This window comes from Caloenas nicobarica, chromosome 5 (assembly GCF_036013445.1).
Source record: "Caloenas nicobarica isolate bCalNic1 chromosome 5, bCalNic1.hap1, whole genome shotgun sequence".
In the NCBI taxonomy this organism is placed as follows: Eukaryota; Metazoa; Chordata; class Aves; order Columbiformes; family Columbidae; genus Caloenas; species Caloenas nicobarica.
Window position 1 is genome coordinate 47,277,194 of NC_088249.1, and position 21,365 is coordinate 47,298,558.

A 21,365-nucleotide genomic window follows, 5' to 3' on the forward strand; every position below is an offset into this window, starting at 1 on the left:
GAAACAAAAGGAGAAAGAACATAGATTTCCTAACTTCTAACTGGTAATCTTCTATAAGCAAGTCTCAAAATACATAGATTACATACATTCAGGGGCTATAGACTACTATTTTTTTCCATTCTGGGTACGAACTGTGAAAACCCTGGCTGTACCCATAACATAAATAATGAGAACCAATGTATTATTTTGGGGTTGTCCCATGCAGGGACAGGAGTTGGACTTGAGGATCCTTGTGGGTCCCTTCCAACTCAGGACATTCTATAACTCTATTATTCTATGATTTTATATGTGGGGTACTTTGCTTGTATTGCCTTCACTATCAACCGTAAAAATAATCACTACTAGCTGGAAAACACTACAGCAACATAGTGCTTTTTCCTCCAGTCCAGTTGTTATAGTTGGAAAATTTGGTCCCCACAAGCCCTTTTTCAGGACATTTGCTTGTGGGATGTTTGAGTCATAAGTCCACATGACTCCTGGCTTGCAGTGCTCTCAGCAGGGGTGGACCCTTGCATCTATTTAGAGACCTGCTGGTATCTAACCACAGCTACCTCATATCTGGCGCCTGCCTTTAATAAGCACAAAAGGGCCAAAGCAGACATCAGAAGCATCTGAAACAGTTACTGTTTAGAAACAGATCCTTATGTTGTAAAGGTCTCTCTATACTTTTGAGATTGTGTTAGAGCAGCTACATTAGTACAAAGACTTTCTCACAGCATCTAATGGTTTTTCAGCTTCCATTAATCAATCAGGTTCTTGAGCATCTTGACCGGAAAAATATTTTTCTTTTGACACAGCTGGCTCTACTTCAACTGTTTTGCCAGTAGAGCGAAACTGGTTAAAGGGTATGGTGTCTGCTTATAAAGCCAACATTTTTATATTGGTAATATTTTACATTTCAAACCAGTTCAATCTTTCTGGTTGAGGAGGCTATTCTAAGTTCATCACTATTTTTATGACTAATAAGTCCTTAGAAATCTACATTTCCTAGTGAAGTCAGAGGCTTTCTGCCAGGATCAGCTAGCGGTTTAAGCAACCTGCATTTTATTCATGGTCATTTTTTGCTCCATTCATTTTGCAAGCATTTTTCTCCCACGATTTGAATGGAAAGTGAATCCATCTTGTTTGATGCTTAGTTTCTGTGTTGGTCATCGCCTCAAAAAAAATCAGGACATGCTTGGTTCTCACTTTCTGAGTTAAGGTGGCAAGACACTTGATATTGTCTTATACTCCAGGGCAGTTTTTAATCATATTAAAAACTGAAGGCCATTCCCTTACTAGCTATGGGAAGCATCACAATTGTCTACAAAGTTTTGTCAACACAGCAATGCTAGCCAGAAATATGGGGAAAAAAAAAATCGTGGCTCTGCTGGCAGCAGAGTTGAGAGCCTGCCCCCAGCTGAGTGATGCAGGCAGCCTGCAGGCAAGCAAAACACCTCTGGCCTGGGCACTCTGCACCACCCCTACAGGTCTCTGCCAACATCCCTAAAAGAACCCATGTTTTGTAGCCCGATGATTTAATTCCTGGCTTTTAAGCTTTTGTGCCTGGTCATGAACTGCAGTCTCTCTCTGCCCTTAGGCACAACAGCTGAGGAGGACTGTGGAAGCCTCTGGTGACTGATGTTCATGTAGTGGGTTAGGTGGAAGAGAGAGATCACGTCTGCTGGAAAGCTCATTTTAACTGGAGCAAAGGGAGTGAGGACAAGAATGTGGAAGTTAGATCTGTGCTAGTATATTAAACATGCTCTGAACGGATTCCTGGCCAAGAGCCCAATGGGCATAAGACAGTTTCCAAGAGCTTCTCGGCTCTTGGCCTCTTGGACAGGGTGGCCACATGCACGTGCTCATTGGGGTTGCTTCCTAGTCCATGCCAACTCCTGACCCATACCCTGAGAGCTGCTGGGGGAGAGTGACAGTATGAGTAGAAACCATACCAAGAACAGCACTAGCAATTCAACAGTAAAGGCCTCAGGAAATGTTCTCTGCCACTGTTTAGTGTTGATGCAACCAGACATCTAGGGGGAAATTTGCCCTCCTGATAATATATCTAAGCATGATTCCCAGTAACAACAACATGAAGAAACTTCTGCCCTAGCCCTGGCATGTAAAGACTGATGTATCCGTCAATATATCAGATAGTATAAATGGGACTTCAGAAAGTTGGAGACTGGTTGGAGAATATGACTCCAAGTGGGCAGCTGGTACTAGTAAACCCAATCTTGCCTGAAGGCTCTGTGAAGATTTCTTTCCTAGTATTTGTTCTTTGTTGCTAAAGAAACACCACTGAAAAACAAATCATGCAAGAGCAACTGAGGAAAAGATGTCTCTCACACTTTATCTTGCTTGATCTCTAAACCAGAATCACCTAGTATAGAGCTCTTTTCTTCAAGACAGGAGAACAGCTTCACTTTTCCTTGCAGCAGGGAAATTGCACACACCCAGCAGAGTGAGGTTAGAGAGTACAGCCCTGCCCTGCAGCAGAAAGCCTATGAGGAAGAAACCATTGTTCTGGAACAGACGCTACAGGGGAAAACCCTAATAGTTCTTCCCATCAAATCCTTAATATCCCAAGGATTTGCCTTCCAGGCAGCCTTGAACAGCCGAAGTGCGCTAGAACTGTGTGCTTCTTTCCCTGAAGTGTAAAAGGTTACAATTCTGCAGCCATGAATTGTGGGAAAGGTAAATGAATAACTGACCGGATTAGGTTTTGTCAAGTTATTTGCTTGCTTTTTTATGCTTATTTTTTACCTTGACTATTTTAGGAACAGCAAGATTGACTTCTCGTCATGACATAGTCCCTCTCAGATACATTTATTTTGGGCTCTCGCTTCAGATGGACTATAACAAAGATAACATTTTTCCAAAGTGTTTATCTGTCATTGGAGTTCTATAGCTATGTATAAAAACACAGAGCATATTTACTGCAGTTCTTCCATTCAGCCATTCAGCTTTCCATCTCATGATTTTTACTCTGCAGTATCACAGAATCTATTCTGTCATGATGGCTGACTTCTGTTGAAGATAAATACTTTGTACATTAAACGCACACAGCTCTTTCCATGCCTTGTATATGTAATACACACAGTTCTTCCCCTTACCTCTCTCTCCTTTTTTTAAAAACAAACAAACAAAACCCTCAGTTTTTAAAAAGCTGGGGTTTGGTTTGTTTTGTTTTGGTTTTTTAAGGGTTGGCAGTCCCTCTCCATCAAAAAAAGCAAAGGGCACATATGCAACTTCCTCCCTGATATTTTCCAGGTAGGGAAAAGTTTAAATCCCTCAGAGTCCAGCAGAGAGAGCTGTATATATACCTGACAAGGGAGTTCCCCCGGATATTCCTTGCCAAGTACCAATAGATACAGAAAACTAGGACAACTTGCTATTTTAAGGGAAAAGGCAAATGAAGAACTATTTTCCTACTGGAAGCCCTGGGAGGTCCTCAACTCCCACCAGAAACCTCCCACCTAGCCCTCAAAAGTCACCCCTTCTTGCCTCACCTTCCTTCTCATTCAAATGATTCCCAGCCATGGTCCCTAATCCTCTCTCCTCACATGAAATACCAATTCTGGAGGCTTTTTTACATGGCTGGGAACAGAACTCACAGATAATAACAGCAGGCAACAGGTAAGTATACATACCCATACACCCACGTCCCCAGGTCCAGGAGATCCTGGACTTCGAAAGTTATCACCACTTTTTAAGAGTCTCGTAGTCCAGAGATCGTTCACTCACCCAGCCCCCATGTAGTGCTATTGTCCACATGTTTTTTATATAGACATAACTACACTACTTCAGAAAGGACAATCTGCAGATAAGCCAGGCTGGCTGAACAAAGAGAGAGAGCCAAATCAGTCAGTACCATAGCTGTGTCATCCAGGCCTGGGTGCAGGCAAATGTGCCCAACTCGGAAGTGGAGTTTAATTTTCAGACTCAACGACTTGACTAACAGCAGTTTAGCTCTTGAGATCCAAGCCAATTCCTGCATGTAGTGCTGTGCTGATGCATCTGCAGGCTCAGAGCTCACAGCCAAGTCCCACTGCGCGGGACTCCATTATAGACATGAACTAGTGGAAAAAAAGGGCTGTGAGAAGACTTAAAGAGGTCATCCAACCCATCTCATTCCTCTAAGTTGGTTTTTTTGTTGGTTTGGTTTTTTTTTTTCAAACTGAGAGAACTGCTTCTGGCACAGCAGGTAATTGAAGTGGTGTTTCTCAAAACTTTCTGATAAGCACACTGATGAGAGGGCCAGCCTTCCTTACATGATGCAGTCTCACCCTTCATCCCTTATAATCTGATTTTGGAGGTCTGGACCTTGAAGACAGCTAGACAGTAGGGAAGGAAGGGAGGGCAAGGGAGGGCAAGGGAGGGCAAGAATTTACTCACCACAGATAAAGCATTTTACTAAGCACTTCTATTGGCTTCTGACCATCAGCTACAAACAGCATTTCAACTTTGATATTAAATCAAACCTGTCATTATTTCCTCATAATTAGAAGGCTCCCAGAGTGAGGAAATGGCAACAATAGGAGGTGGACTAGAGAGTGAATTCAGTACGATGCTAGCTGGCCAGCACCATCTTCGTTCCTGTATGTGACTCACAGGTAAATGTTCTCTCTTGCGACATACTTCTGTGATGGTTAGCAATGATATTTATCTACTCCCTCCCCCCTAGCCCTTTGCATCTATCCACCTACTTGTCTGACAAAGTGACTCTGTATAATTAAGTTCTTAACCTAGGATTGGATCAATCTGATTTTACATGTCTTATAAAGTCAATGCTTTAGAAAAGTCCTGGGAAAAAACAAACAAACAAGCAAAAACCCCAACAACAACAACCAAACAAAAAACAAAACAAACAACAACAACAAAACCACACCCCCCCCCCCCCCCCAAAACAAAACCAAACCAACAACCAAACAGTGACCCTCTTCCCCAGTTGGATACAGTATTTCAGAAGTTTTACTTCTTAGAAAAATGCTTCTTACCTCTGACTGTAGAAAATGCTAGTTTTATTGTTTTGGGAACAAGACAAGCAGGCAGATTATAAGAGGTCAATGATGCAATTACAATATTAAGTGATATCCTGTGAACAATCCTTGTATTTCCTTTAGGCTTACTTGCTTAGATTACAAGAGTGTTGTTTTTCCATAATGCCTTAATTCTGTTTATCCTTTCACAACCTCTAAGATTACCACTGATGTTAATAAATTCCCACATTTATTAATGAAGGACTTTATATTACACAGTTAGTTACGCTCAGGTGTCAAAAGTGACCTACTTTGATTCATCTGATGACTGAAGCAGGGTCAAGAGAACATGATTCCAGCTTCCTGGCTCTTAAACCCTGACCTCTAACCACTACTCTTTTTTTTCCTTTGGGATGCTATTGTTTAGCCCACTAACTCTGCAAACCTTCCATGTGGGGAACAAAAATTAGGATCCCACCATCCTTCCCTTTACCTTTTGGTCTATTCCAGTGTGTAGCTTACAGATACTGCCATATTTATGTAGGTGAAAATGATCACTGTGGCATCAGTAGAAAAGACCATCACCAAATCTTTCAGATACTTCCTCTCAGGAATACACAACGTCGTGTCACTTGTTTTCCTTTTCTGATCAGAATATTGAGTTGTACAATACAGTCACCTGGATAAAGAACTGCCATCCACAAGACCCAATGCCCACTTCGTCCTGCCACCTGACCTCAGCAGCACACCAGCTCTCCCATTAAGGGCCCACCATAACGATGATGACTCCACACAGCAGACTCCAAGCTTTACCTAACGTGCTTGTTGCGCTGGGTTAGATTTGTTGGCGATAAAGTGCTAGAGAAAGTAGCACAGATACATGGCAGGTCTGCAAACTGATCAGTCATGCTAATTTATTTCAAGAGCTCACAGAAAATAAAATCATATCCCAAAATAGTTTCCATAGAGCCTTGTTTCCTATTGCTCATTGCCCTGTCAAGTTTGTGAAGCCCAGTGCAAACAGCATTTACATATTGGCACTTCTTGTCTTGTATTATTCTGCTTACCGAACAACACAAACGGAAATGAGGATAGAGGTGCTGTGACAGAAGCAATGATGGGGAAAGATCATAGATTACTGATGCCCTGGAACCAGATATATTGTGAATTACACAAGACAAAGAGAAGACTATTTCTCTCTCAGAAAGAGGACTTATTTTAATCCTTTCCGAAGTCAAAGATACAGTTTGCTAAGATAATGGTCCATGTCATTGCACCAGTGCCACAACAAATGTTTCACCTTCACTTCCCACTGGCTGAAAATAGAGAGTTCACAGCTAAATTATGCATTCAACATAAGAGATTTGCACTGACAGTAAAAAAATGAGTAGATCAGCAAGCGGCGAGACCAGATATTTAGGGCTTGCCCTCGTCCCTGCTACCTCAGTACTGATACCGGGGCCCAGCTCCGGCTGCAGGTCCCGCTCGCACGGCGCACGCACTCCCACAAGCCCCACAGCGGGCGGAACCGCTACGCCTTCAACATGGGACCGCGGCATGGAACGCGAAGTCCCCTCCACGGGAGGACTACAGCTCCCGGCCGCCCGCCCCGCCTCCGGCCTCCGTCCCCCGTCCCCGCCCCCCTCAGCTGACAGCGGCAAGATGGTGGTGGCGCAACAGGGGGAGGTGTGCAGCTGGCTCAGCTGACAACGCCAAGATGGCGGCGGTGCGGGAAGCGGAGTTCGCCGCCCTGCAGAGCCTGCTGAGGGTGAGCGGGCCGCCGAGCTACTGGAGGACGGGGGCCCGTCCCGGCGGCGGGGACTGCCTCTCTCTGGCCGCGGCTGAGCGCCTCCCACTTTGCTTCCCGCCAGGCACCATCGAGGGATGCCGTGCGGCAGCTGTGCCAGCAGTGTTTCTCCAGCCCGTCCGCCGGCCTTGCCGCGTTGGCACAGCGCGTCTGCCCCGGCCTCACGGCCGGCCCGGAGGAAGCGGAGCAGGTAAAGCCGGACGGGCAGCGGGAGGGAGAGCCGCCGGCGCGGCAGCGGGCGGGGTGCCTTCGGAAGCGTTCTCTCCCGCTGCGCAGAAACGGGGCGCGTAAGAAGGAGCGGGAGGATGGAATGTGCCCGCCTGGGCCTCACCGTGCGGGAGGGAGGGAAGGAGGACCCGCCAGGAGCGACCAGCAGCGGTGCGGGCGCCAGTACAGAGCTTGGCCTAGTCCTTCGGGAAGATGCATGTTGCCGTGGGGCTCCGAAGGACCGCGGCCGTTACTGTAATGAAACGTGCTGGGTCAAACGATGCTCCCGCGGAGGCACAGTCCACAGGACCCTCACAGGAAGGCAAAAGGGGAGTGCGTGAGGCATGCGTGCTAGAGGACAGTGTGGATCTCGGCTGCTTGCCTATTAAAGCTGGCGGGCAGTACCTGCATGTCCCAGGCCCTGGTGGTGTTGGTCTCACTGCAGAATCATAGAATAGTTTGGCTTGGAAGGTACCTTCAAAGGTCATCTAATCCAACTCCCCTGCAATGAGCAGGGACATCCTCAACTAGATCAGGTTGCTCAGAGTCCCGTCCAGCCTGGCCTTGAATGTTTCCAGGGATGGGGCAGCTACCACCTCTCTGGGCAACCTGAGTGTTTTGCCACCCTCATTGTAAAAAAATTGTTCTTCATGTCTAGCCTGAATCTCCCCTCCTCTTGTTTAAAACTGTCACTCTTGTCCTGTTGTAACACGCCCTGCTTAAAACTCTGTCCCCATCTTTCTTATAGGCCCATTTTAGTTACAGGAAGGGCATAATAAGGTTTCCCTGGAGTCTTCTCTTCCCCAGGCTGAACAAGCCCAGCTCTCTCAGCCTGTCCTCACAGGAGAAGTGTTCCATCTTTCTGATCATCTTGGTGGCCTCCTCTGGACCCTCTCCAACAGGTCCATGTGTTTCCTGTACTGAGGGCTCCAGAGCTGGATGTAGTACTCCAGGTGAGGTCCCACCAAAGTGGAGTAGAGGGGCAGAATCACCTCTCTTGTCCTGCTGGCTACACTCCTTTTAATTGGCCTTCTGGGCTGCAGGTGCCGATTTCTGGCTCATGTCCAGTCTTTCATCCACCAGTACCCCCAAGTCCTCCTCCGCAGGGCTGATACAGAAGCTGTGTCTCTACTGGCTGCTGAAGGCCTGTCTTGTGCTGCATGTAATGTTTTTCAACCCAGTTGGGCCCTTTCTCCTCTTCCTTTCCTACAGCTGGTGTTTGCTTTGCACAACCTCACCAGGCATGTTGTGTACCGTGGCCTGACGAAGGCAGAAGATATCCTCTCTCTCTTCCCAGAGAACTTCCACCAAAATCTGAAAAACCTTTTGACTAAAATAATCTTGGAGAATATGTGAGTGCTACCCACGTGCTGTTTGCTTTCAGCTGCAAAGTTAAAGCCTGGTTTGATATGTGGATAGTTGGCAGCATGCAAAATCTTGTTTCTATGTATTTTGTGCATGCCTTGGGCATACTCACACAAGCTGGGATGAGCATAAGTGAATGAAATATGTCATCTGAATGGAATGGCAAACAAAACACAGCCATGGGCACAGAAGTTTTTCCCAAGGCTTTTGGAATGGGTGTGGGCTTCATTCACATAATGCAAAGCCCCTTTTATCTTAACAACTCACCTGTGTGGTAGAAAAATGCTACAACTTAGAGGGCTAGATTTCAGCACTACAAAATCTGATCAGGTATCATCTAGATGCCTGTCCACTTACCACCTTGGTTTAGGTGTGGAGGTACTGTATGCAGAACTGCTATCCTCTACCACTACCTCACTGCTTGGTAGCCCATTGCTTTGACAAAACTGGGGACAAAGGTACATACCATAAGTGAGCTGCACTTACAGAAGAACAAATAATTAGTCACCAGTTTGCCTACTGTTGCCCACAAGTGACAGCCTTTCCTTGGCACTTAGTAGCATAGGCAGTCTCCCCTGCTTACTGGTGCAGGCCTGGTGACCCTTCCATCAGGCATAAGCTACTCTGAATGCTTTCCCTACCCTTTAATTTATTTATTTATTTATTTTCCTCCCCAAAGCTCTGCTGATACTGTTTTTCTCTTCTTCACTTTTTCACAGCACTGCTTGGAGGAATGAGGCACAAGCAAGTCAGAGTAAGTAGTAGCTCACATCTTGATGCAGTTAATGTTTCCTGAGGTCATTGGAGCTTAGAGTGTTGAATAGTGTGTGGCAACATGTTTTCATAATGTAGCGTGTGGATACCCCATTTGCCTTAGATGATGCTGTATGATTGTGGCATCACAGAGTTAGCAGAGACCAAAAAGCTTGTATGAAGATCTGTGCTGCTGTGCTAAATTGTTCCCAGTCATCATGCAGTTCTGTTTAATGCTCCGTCTGTTGCTGCCTCGCAGAATGCACTGTATAGCAAGTATTTGCAAAACTTTTGAAAGTGAAGCACTCTGACCTCCCCATTCAGGTAATTAAGTAACGTCCATATTCAAGAACAGTGCACTGTGAAGAATCTGTATATATTGGGGAACACTTTGTCTTTGCACATTTAGTCAGTTCTGTGCATTGTTTCTCTTGCATGCATCAGGAAGTATATTGCGTATATTCATAACTCTGCTTTTTCCTCACCTTTATAAACAGTGATGTAATTAAAGAATGCAAACTTTTAACAACAGCATCATGGGCACTGAGTTACATACCAGTTAGGTGTTCCATGCAGCTACAACACTTTGGTTTCTCCCTAAGAGGTTTCCTTTACATCTGTAGCACTTAGAGGCCTATAAATGAGAGCTGATACATAACAGAGTAGTTTGAAAACTGAATGGATCCTCTTTACCCTTTGCCTGCAGAGGAGATAATGTCCAACAGCTAACCAGTATGGCAAGACCTGGAAATACACTGTCCTTTAAAATTTTAATGGAGTATGAATAGGTAGCTGTTGTGTAATGCTAATACAGTAAATACAGCAGTTGTTTACACTAAACATTATTCTAGTGTTTCCAAGACACGTGATGTTTTTTTCCTGCATTCTTAACACTCTAGTGTGTTAGAGGAGATGACACGCCGACATGACACACTAGGTAGGTCTTTACAACCCAGAAGCAAAGCTGGGTGTGTAGCTCTTGGAGCACCACTCAGGAGCTCTGCTCTGACTCTCATGTCTTTGTATTCATTAGATGAATATTGGAATGAGATGGTCTTCTAGAAAATGATGGATTAATATTGTATTCATTAAATATCTGACATGTATCACATAGGGCCAAGACAGGGATTTAAGGAACAGACATTCCAACTGATTGATCGATGTTATCCTAACAATGTGGATGGTTTCCTGCCCCTCCCAAGCCACTAGCAATCAGTCTTTGCAAAGTAACATACAAGGGTATGCTCCAGCAGCTGCAGGGCAGGCACCCGGAAGGCCTGGGCTGGACTTCACAGCAAACCGGAACTGGATTCAGGGAGGCAGGGTCTGGAACCAGGCCTTGGATCGGAAGCACGACAGGGTCCTGTTCAGATGCCAGCCATGGTCGAAGAGAGCAAGACCCTCGTGATCTCCCACTTTTATAGGGTGTGTGATGTGTATGGGATGGAATACTTAGTTGGTCGATTTTAGTCACCTGTTCTGTTTGCCCCTCCTTGCAAATATGCCCCTCTCACTTACGGGACATTTGAAATTTATCAGTAACCTTGGCTGCTGTGGCAATAAGTCTAAACCTGGGTCTCTTCTGCAGACCATTGCTACTGTTATCAGCTCCCGAGCAAAGAGCGTCTGAAAAAACATGCAGCCAAATTCAGAAAAGTGCAGTTACTTAGAAGAACTTAGTTGAAAGGAAAATTCACTAAAAGAGAAACTGGTCTTGTTTTTAACAAAACCAGGGCACCTTAGCACTCAACAGAGGTTTAGTCTTTGCCTCTTCATCCCACTCTGCTGCCCTTAAATAGTAGTCAAATAACTGCTGACAACCAGGTTTGATGAGGCTTTGCAAAGACACTCAAACCTACCAAGTACCACAGCTGAGATTTTTAATTGAGTTTGAGAATAAATGATCACCTCCCTATGCATCTTGTATGGGGCTGGTCCTATGTTTCATTCAGACTTCTTTGAAAGCCCTTAGCTGACACAAACAGGAGCAATTTCTTCAACCACCCTGTTTTCATTTATTCTGACATAGTTACAGCAGTCAAGCCCCTTAGTTGCAAATGCCATTTTCAAACCAAAATGATTTGTCTTTGTTTCCATGTCCTTAGTGTGGACTTTCTTCTAGTGAGAATTTATTGGCTTTCCTATGAAACTGATTGCTGCATGTTTGAACATAGGAAGTATAGCTTGACTCTTACCAGAATGCAGTTGAAAAGAGTGCAAGAGGTGTTCCAGGTCTTATAAATGTGACAGTACCAAAGTGGGAAGGACTTTAAGTATGCATGTTAAACTGCACCTTACAACTTTTTTTCTTTTCATGTATTTTAAACAAGGAATTTACCTTACAGACATTTTCCAAATTTCTGGATTCTGGTGGTAAATTGTGTTTTACCACTGGGCAGTCAAGGATTCAAGCCTCATCTTTTAACACTTGCTATTGTTATCTGATTGGATAAGTAATTATGCTTTCCTCTGGTTTGCTGTTTGTGTGAGAAAACACTTGTAATTCTGAGATGAAAACGTCAATACTGTTTCTTTTTTTGTTTTTTCTTTTGGTTTTTTTTGTGGTTTTTTTTTTGGCAAAAGTAGGAATCTTTGTTTTGTTCAAACACAGAGAAAAGATGTCTGCATGCCACCCATCTAAATACTTGCTTTAGTTTAATCTGAATTTATTCTTCAAATGTTCCATATATTTATTATTGGTAGCTGAAAGACACTGTAGAGAAAAATTATGCTCCAAAGAACTGACAAAAAGCGCTTGCAGCCAGCCTGTTGGTACCAGAGTTTCTTTGGGAGAACCTTAATCTCAGTTTTTATGCCAGTTTGCATGGTGCTTAGAGACTCTTGAGGGTTCATAGTGCAGCAATCTCCATTAAGTACACACCATTATGAGAGAATATTCCCCTTCACTCTCTGCAAGAGATAGTTGCACAGATTTCTTGGCAGGGCAACCAAGTCAGACCTGTCCTTCTTCTCTTGGAAAGCTCATGGATTCCCCAACCCTGAACTATTCATGTCAGTATTGTGCTAGACTGTTGAATGATTTCTGTTAGGCTACATCTAATTAGGATAATATTTTCAATATTTTAACAAATTGACAGGATGTGAAGATTGCAGTTTACCCATACATATGCTGTACTGCAGGATGCTTTGGTTCACAGGTTGGGGAGCTTGAAATAACATGTTTTATGCTGCTGGATTTTAAGAGCATTCCTGTGTGCTTTCTTATTGGTTACAGAATAGAGCATGTAGTTCCCAGAGCAACTTAGGATGAAGCACTAGTTCACTGTTGCAGGCAGCAAGGCAGGGGATGAGGAAGTGGAGAAGACATCTTACTGCTCCCCTTCTACCAGCAGCTTTGTGAATTTACATATGCTTGTCTCACGCTGTGCCATCCTTGCACGTGATAATGGGAGAACCCTGTTTGTCCTTCCAGTGTCATGAGGAGGCCTTCAGAGACTGGCTTATTGCAGAATAAAAATGATGATGTAAAACCATGTAGTAGCACTAAAGTTGTACACTTCCCAGGGCCAGAAGTGGAGAATGATGTACATGGTAGTAGTCACAGGTTCCAGGGTCTGGTGTCATCATGTTCTGCCGAGCCTAACAGACCCTTTTTTTTTTTTTTTTTTTTTTTAATCCCTCAGTCTCCCTGCCTCGGCTGGTTGACATGGACTGGAGGGTGGACATCAAGACATCTTCAGACAGCATCAGCAGAATGGCAGTCCCTACTTGCCTGCTTCAGTTAAAGGTAATGTCAGTGGCTGTAAAGGATACAGGATCAAAATAAGCCCAACACCTTATTTACCAGTGGCAGTGCAGAACAGTTCAGACAGGCATCTGGTGCTTGCCTGTTGCCTGATGGGCAATTAACAGACTTTCTCATAGATGATCTTTGAAATACCACAGAGCCTGGGGATGGTGTCTCTGATTAAAGCCCTCTTTTTCTTGTGAGGGAGCATTTTCTTTGTATAAGGATAGAAGAAGGCAGCATATTTGTTCCTGGTCACCGTTGTTCTCTACAGAAAGAAAGAAGATAAATTATGAAGTCATCACCCTTTAATTCTAAGCCACTCATCAGAATGTTTAGCTACCTGCATTAGTTGGGAAATTACTTCTGATTACTAATAACCTCCTTCCCTGGCCTCATCTATCATTTGGGGAGTATAGATAAATATACTGCTTATATTCTACAGATTTCTGGATTCCCCAACCAGTAAAAATGGGATGGGTGAGTTCCAGAGGAGGAGGAAAAAAATCTAATTGCTGTGTTTGGGATGGGGTTAAATATGCTATGTAGTATTTGCTAAGATGCTTTTGATACAGGTGTGGCTTCCTGCTACAAGCCTCTTCAGAATTTCCTCATATTCATGGCAGTATATGCTTACTTGCACTCTGTCAATAGGAGCACACTTCACTAGTGAGGCACACAGCATAGAAAATGTGCCATGGTCCTTCAGAACTGAGCTGGATGACAAATTTAAAGCCTTTTTCTGAATCTATCTGTTAATCACTGACTTTGATAGCGGCACTGGGAAACGTGAATGAATTTTTCAAAAAGCTAACATCTGCATTTCTATTTTCAGATTCAGGAAGATGTTGCATTATGTGGAAATAGCCCTGTTGTTTCTGCACTGACTGTGGAATTGAGCAAAGAAACCCTGGACACTATGCTAGAAGGTCTAGGAAGGATCCGTGATCAACTTTCTGCTGTTGCAAACAAATGAATGCTGAAGGGCATGGATTCAAGCAGTGAGGAAGGGGAGTATTCTCTATCTACAGTGCTCATAAGTTGCAGCCTAGTGTAACACTTTTTTTCTGTTTTAACAAAACAAAGAGATTTCTTTATTAAGATAGCTTTTGAAAAGCTAATGCTTAAACATTCCTTTGGTCTGATGCCAAAAAGTGTTTTCCTAATATGGTGTTGAACAAAAGCTGGTCTCTCTTTCAGAAAAGTATTTGCAGGCTCAGAGCTTGGCTTAATCACAAGGGTCGTAACTGGAAACAGCAAATAGCTGCAGCTTTATTAGCAAGTGCTATCTTTCTGTCCTGAAATTAGGATCTAAAAGGCTCAAACTGGTTAATGAGCTAGTTTTCACCATTAGCAGACAAGGAGAGTGCTTCTCTCTGGAATGTGCATGTACTGAAATGCCTGCTGGATGTAGCATTTTCTCCTTCTCAATGAAGAACAGCCATGCTGCAGATTGTTATTAGAGGATAATGCTTTGAAATAGGACAATTATGCTACAACAAATTTCCTTCTGATCAGCTTCATAGCACGATTTTCAAAATGACTAGTCTGAACATCTTTAGCAGCAGGTAATTTCCTCCTTCTGTTTGAAAAGAAAAAAGGAGTTTAGATAATTCATGTTTGGGTTTATTGGGCTCTGGCTTTATTTTTGGTGCACAAAAACCGGACTGTGAAAGTAAAGAATTGGTGGCCATTGTTTGTACTGCAGGAAAACCTTCTGTGGCAATATGTGCCTATACTTCTCAAAAGTATTCTGTTATTTGTTTATATAGATTTTTTAATTAAAAAATGAACTGTTGATTGATTTTCGTGAATCCTTTTCAGTTTAGAAAAGATGTCCTAGGTTACCTCAGCCTCTTTGTGGTGGTGCCTACTTTCTAGGCTGGTTTAATGGAGGTTCACATTTGTTGCTGAAGAAGGACTTTTTGTTTCCTATTCAAATTGGTTCATCTTTTAAACTATTTTCATTATAATACAGTTTCAGGGCACCTTGTTTCATGGGCACCAGTTCTGTGCAATATTACAGGTGATGACCTTGACCTAGAAATTGATAAATACATGTGCATTGAAAGTGTGGAGGAGTAAGTGCAGAATATTAACAAAATTCAGACTCTTCCTTCTCATGAGCTTCTATAATGCTCCAGACCGGAAGACTGGATGCAAATGCTTTGTTGGCAAAGTCGCACCTTTCATAAAACATTTGGCCCTCCTTCAAGCCAGAAAACGTTGTCTCATGTGTTTGGAAACATGAAATCATTCAAGAAGTGTGCATAAACTACAGACCTTGTTAATTAATTTTATACATTGCCACAGAGTGTGGGCTAGTTTAAGTGTAAATGAAGCCTGTGCCCTTAAAACATACTAGTGTGATACAGTTTGTCCATCAAGATGAGATGTATGACACATATCAGGGTGAACTCGTAAATTTCATATGTAATAGGGAAATCTGAAAAGAGAAGATGGATATTCAACAATCTGTTCTGTAAGATTCAAGCTGTGAAAAACATCTGTAACACATTCCTTCAGTTTGAGGAAGTTCTGTTGCCTTTGCAGCCTGTCCTTAAAAAAAATCTCAGTTTATATTGTATTATTTATTTTAAAAGGTAAGAACCACTGAGGAGGTAAATCATGCATAATGAAGTACTCGTAGTGTTAGAGGACCTGAGGAAGTCAATACACAAGGGAAATCCTTGAGGTAAATACTGAAGTTATATAGTAGGGCCTAATGAAATGAAGAACTAATACTGGCATAAAGTTCTCATACAAAACCATTACACAACTACAGAATAGTTGTAAAGAAAGGCTTAAAAGTGAAAAGACTTCTCCGGTGTCAGAGTGGCACTATCTGCAGGTAGCTAAAAGTTGCTTATAGACACTTAAGAAAGGGGGCTGTCCACAGGATCAGAGGCATGACAAACGCTTGATGACTTCAAAGGGTATATCTCAAGACATGCTGCAAGAAGATACTCGTCTTTTCTAGCCCAAGATTTAGGAGGCTCTGAGAGCTTGCCTTCAAATCTCTGCCTATGGTGTTAGATATTTCCTTGTTGACTCTTATCACCTTTGCCAGAAGAGCTGAGACTGCTCAAGAAAAGGTATATAAAACAAGAGAGACCGGATAGGACTGTCAATACCCGATCAGCAAGACTACTTCGCGTTAAAGTCCTACTTACAGAGACTGCTACAGAGAGAGAGACTAACATGCCTGCTATTGCAGGCAATCATATGTGATCTTTTTCATAAAATGATTGCTCTCTTACATCAGATTTCTATCCTCTTTCCACGTATTGCTGCTGTTTGGTAGGCTAGCCTAGATGTATATTCAGCACTACTTTATTATCAGCTTGTTCCTGTGCCAACACTGTCCTCTTTAGCTTACTTCTCTCCTACCTTTATGTTTCTCCCCTCATACCTACGAAGAAGTGAAATCCCCCTCTGCTTTTGATGGCTAAACCTAGTAAGCTCTGTACTCTCTGCCTTTCAGCATTGTAGTGGCCATTCTTCACTTACAGTTTGTATCTCCCTTGAATGGGGTCACCACAATTGTTCATTTCTGGAGAAGAATAGTCCAAGGACATTAATGAAGAACAGAGCTGTCAATGTATGTGAATCACCTGAATGAACTCCTTCCCCAGGAAACCACAAGCCTTCACTGCAAAGTGGAGCTCAAAAACTCCATCTTAATTCCAGTATTTGACAAAAATAAAAACCATCTTGTACATGTACATTGTTTATCAAGTGATAACTCAATTACACTGAGCAAAACTGATAATTTGTAAAACACAAGTATGCAAGTTAAATTCAGATTGTAATTTTACAATTCAGACATTGTGTTGGATCTGACTGTGTCAAAGTGATGAAAAACGTTTAAAACATTTTGCCTTCTCTTACTGTAAGAAAATGTGTATTTTAGGGTGTTCAGGCTATAAGTTGTATAGATGGTATGACTGAGAGCAAGAAGAATTTAGGAAGAAAATGCCTTTGTGATTCCTAGCTTCCACTTCCGTTAATGATCTTTAAATTTTGGGTTAAAACAGTAGAAGACTTTACAATACTCATGATGTTTAGGTGAATGTATAATTACTCTAAGTTTTGGGTTTATTGTGTGAAGTTCGCGTATTCAAGCTTTTCCAAAACTATCATCTAAACAAATGTTTTGCTTTGTTTATAACCGAAGCATTATTATTTCACTTCAAACAAGTCATTTTGTTACTAGTAATCTGGTTTAGAATTGTTTTGACCTGAGTAAAAAATGTTAGTTTCAGTTTGTTTGGTATCTGATTTTCATTGGAGATAATATAGTTTATATTTAACAATATAAATGGGACTTCCTGCACAGGAGAAAAAGGCTTTTTGGGTAAAAAATCCGTGATAGATCTCTTGTTAAGTGAAAAATTTCTCTTAAAAATCACGCAGCCCAGCTCAGTCTCAGTTCTTGGTACTAGGAACAACATATCTAGCAGTGTAATTTCCTCAGGTGCTTCATAACTGTAGTTATTCTGATACATCTCACTAAGCTGTAGAGAGGTAAAGTAAGTGTTTATGGTTGCAATATATCAGTGGCAGCACTGGAAATTGAGGAATCCCCCCTCCCCAGACCCTTTTCTGTCTTCTTCACCCCTTAGTCAGAAACTTTATTCCATGACGCAGTAATTACACTAAGTGCCACATATTTTTCCCCCATCTACACAGCTGTTGTGCAGGTAGTTGCTGATTTTTCGCTCTATTTTTAATGCAAGAGGTTAATAATGCTTTGGACATGTGTGCCTGGCTGATTGATTAACTGTGACCTCCAAGGTGTAATTTGATTAAAGTTATGTAATTTAGTCTCCAGTTGGTTTACCGCTTTCCAATAACCACATCAGGGATATCACTGCACTAACACAGCCCTGTGGCATTGCAGTATAACACCTTGGCTGACCCACCATCAGTATTCGGTAATCCTGCCTAGCATTTTCGAACAGTTCTCATGGTTCACATTCATTTGGCCCCTGCTTGAAACCACTACAGATGCACTACAAACATTGGTGAATTAAACCTTGCAAACTATAGGAGGAGGACTTCCATAGCCAGAATTATGAGAATGTGTAAAAGGTCCTGATTTTTTTTAGTTACATTAAAAAAATCCATAGGTATCCTTAGAAGCCTCAATGTAGGCATCAGTTTTTGGAGTAACATACAACTATCTGTGCAAATAAAGATGTTATACTGTGACTAGTCAGTAACTAGATCATCTGCTATAGCTTTTAATAGTATTATTATACTCCCACAGGGTGTATGTGGCAGTCGCTAAATGGCCCTTGCCATTTTAAGTGTATAAGAACCTGACTGTTCCTGCATCCGCTCAACCCTCTGTAAACCTCTTTTCTGGGGTTAATTATGCATGTGAGTGTAGCCACTAACATTGCTGAGTGCCTGTGGCTTTCCTATCACTGCAGAGATTCTCTGCTGCCTGGATCTGCCTGTGTAACCTCACCTAGGTGTTCCTGCCCTGGCAGGGGGATTGGACTAGATGATCTTTCGAGGTCCCTTCCAATCCCTAACATTCTGTGATTCTGTGATTCTGTGATCTGCCCACAATGAGTATCTTAATGCCTAAGATGGAGAAACAAAGTCAAGTAAGATGTTTATGCCTTACTTCACTGTCTATTTGGGTAAGATTTGAGTATATGCTCTTGTTCTACATGATTATCATCCTTTTGAGTTGTTACAGTTGTGAAACTGATTTACATACTGCCAACCATGGTCTCCTCCTGCCAACCATGGTCTCCTCCAGGAAGAGGGCTTGCTTAAAGAAGACTGTGTCGACTCAGACGGAGCTACTGCCTCGAACCGTGGCTGTCCAGGTGTCCAGCTGCAGGGAGTGCCAGAGCCTGCTGCTGCCGGGGGAGGGAGGCAGCATTCAGCCTGTGTGAGGTGTGAGCAGGTGCAAGATCTGCTCGTCATGGTTGCAAAACTTCAGGAGAAGACTGAGACACTGAGGTCCATCAGGGAGTGTGAAAGGGAGATCGACTGGTGGAGTAACTCCCTGGCGTGCCAGGCAAAAAGGCCCCAAGGGGGAACCCCCCAAAAGGTGATGGACCCCCTGCCCTGGCGGGCAGAGAGGGAAGACCTGAGAGAGCCCCTGCCCTGTCGCTGTCAGGCAGAAGTAGGGGGTCAAACAGCTGAGGAGGGTTGGAAGCGAGTTCCAGTTAGGCGTCGCGGGCAGCCCCCCTCCCTACCTGCTTTGCTTCCCCGGGTGCCCCTCCGTAATAGGTTTGAGGCCCTGGATATTGAAGAAGATGTAGGTGGGGACGTGGTGCAAGGGCCACCTACGAGGTCACATAGGAAGAGGCGATTGACTCCACGCCTCAAGACTGCCTCCGATAAAAAAGAAAGAAGGGTAATTGTGGTAGGCAATTCCCTTCTGAGAGGGACGGAGGGCCTGATATGCAGAGCTGACCCTCAGCATTGGGAAGTTTGTAGCCTACCTGGAGCCCGGATCAGGGACATCGCCAGGGCGCTCCCCAAACTGGTGCGCCCAACGGACTATTATCCCCTGCTGATCTTCCAGACAGATGGGGAGGAAGCGGCATCCCGTAGTCTGAGGGGAATGAAGAAAGACTTCAAGGCCTTGGGACAAATGGTGAAAGAGTCTGGGGCTCAAGTTATCTTCTCTTCCCTCCTTCCATTTTTGGGTGATGATGTGGGATGGAATAGAAAAATTGAGTCCGTAAATGATTGGCTTTGGGACTGGTGCTACAGGCAGGGCTTTGGGTTCTTTGATAACAGCTGGTTTTATAAGACACCAGTCCGGACAGTGATATGTGGGAAAGGTTTATCCCACAGGGGTAAAAAGATGCTGGGACAGGAATTATCAGGGCTCATTTGCAGGGCTTTAAACTAGATTCGAAGGGGGATGGGGTTGTAGCTGGGCTTGCATCAGTGGGGCAGCATGCTGGAATCGATAAAGACCGGGAGGCCCCCCATACCCCTAGGGTGAAATCGGTGTACTCGGCTCGCTCCCTGAAGTGCCTGTACACCAACGCGCGCAGCATGGGGAATAAGCAGGAGGAGTTAGAAACCTGCGTTCGGTCAGGAGATTATGATCTGGTGGCATTAACAGAGACATGGTGGGACAGCTCACATGACTGGAATGTGGTCATGGATGGCTATGTCCTTTTCAGGAAAGACAGGCCAGCCAAGCGTGGTGGTGGAGTTGCTCTTTATGTGAGAGAGCAACTACAATGTATAGAGTACTGTCCAGGTGTGGTTGAGGAGCAAGTTGAGAGTCTGTGGGTGAGAATTAAGGGGCAGGCTGGCAGGGGTGACACTGTTGTGGGAGTCTATTACAGGCCACCAGATCAGGGTGAGGAAGTTGATGAGGCCTTCTACGGGCAGCTGAGCGTGGCCTCACAGTCACAGGCCCTGGTTGCAGTGGGGGATTTTAACTTCCCTGATGTTTGCTGGAAGGACTACTCAGCCAGCCAGCCACAGTCTAGGAGGTTCCTCCAGTGCATTGACGATAACTTTCTGATGCAAATGGTGGAGGAGCCGACTAGGAGAGGTGCGCTGCTGGATCTCGTCCTCGCTAACAAGGAGGGTCTGGTTGAAGCAGTAAAGGTGGGGGGCTGCCTTGGTTGCAGTGACCATGAGATGGTGGAGTTCAGAATCTCCTGTAGTGGGAGCAGAATACCGAGCAGAATTGCAACCCTGGACTTCAGCAGGGCCGACTTTGGCCTTTTCAAACAATTGCTGGAGGAAATCCCGTGGACAAGGCTGCTTGAAGGTAAAGGGGCCCAAGATAGTTGGTTAACATTCAGGGACTGCTTCTACCAAGCTCAAGATCAGAGCATCCCGACGCGCAGGAAGTCAAGGAGGGGAGCCAGGAGACCTGCGTGGTTAAACAGGGAACTGCTGGGTAAGCTCAAGTGGAAGAGGAGGGTTTACAGATCATGGAAGGAGGGGCTGGCCACTTGGGAAGAATATAAGGCTGTTGTTAGAGGATGTAGAGAGGCAACTAGGAAAGCTAAGGCCTCCTTAGAGTTAAACCTGGCGAGAGGGGTCAAGGACAACAGGAAGAGCTTCTTCAAATACATGGCAGATAAAACTAACACCAGAGGCAATGTAGGCCCACTGATGAACAGGGTGGGTGCCCTGGTGACAGAAGACACAGAGAAGGCAGAATTACTGAATGCCTTCTTTGTCTCTGTCTACTCTGCCGGAGGCTGTCCTGAGGAGCCCCATACCCCTGAGGCCCCAGAGGAAGGCAGGACAATGGAGGAGTTTGCCTCAGTTGATGAGGACTGGGTTAGGGACCAGTTAAGCAATCTGGACATCCATAAATCCATGGGTCCAGATGGGATGCACCCACGGGTGCTGAGGGAGCTGGCTGAAGTCATTGCTGGACCGCTCTCCGTCATCTTTGCCAAGTCTTGGGAAACAGGAGAGGTTCCTGAGGACTGGAGGAAAGCAGAAGTCACTCCGGTCTTCAAAAAGGGCAAGAAGGAGGACCCGGGCAACTATAGACCGGTCAGCCTCA

The 21,365-nt window shown here is 44.1% G+C and overlaps 1 protein-coding gene across 1 annotated transcript; it reads left to right on the forward strand.

The window, feature by feature from the left end:
• Nucleotides 1–6,631: 6,631 nt before the first annotated feature.
• Nucleotides 6,632–17,084, forward strand: COMMD9 (COMM domain containing 9). The gene is made up of 6 exons (XM_065635963.1): nucleotides 6,632–6,732; nucleotides 6,836–6,961; nucleotides 8,191–8,330; nucleotides 9,063–9,097; nucleotides 12,741–12,844; nucleotides 13,680–17,084. The coding sequence occupies exons 1-6, from the start codon at nucleotides 6,682–6,684 to the stop codon at nucleotides 13,818–13,820; spliced, it is 597 nt and encodes a 198-aa protein (XP_065492035.1). The 5' UTR covers nucleotides 6,632–6,681; the 3' UTR covers nucleotides 13,821–17,084.
• The last annotated feature ends 4,281 nt before the right edge of the window (nucleotides 17,085–21,365 follow it).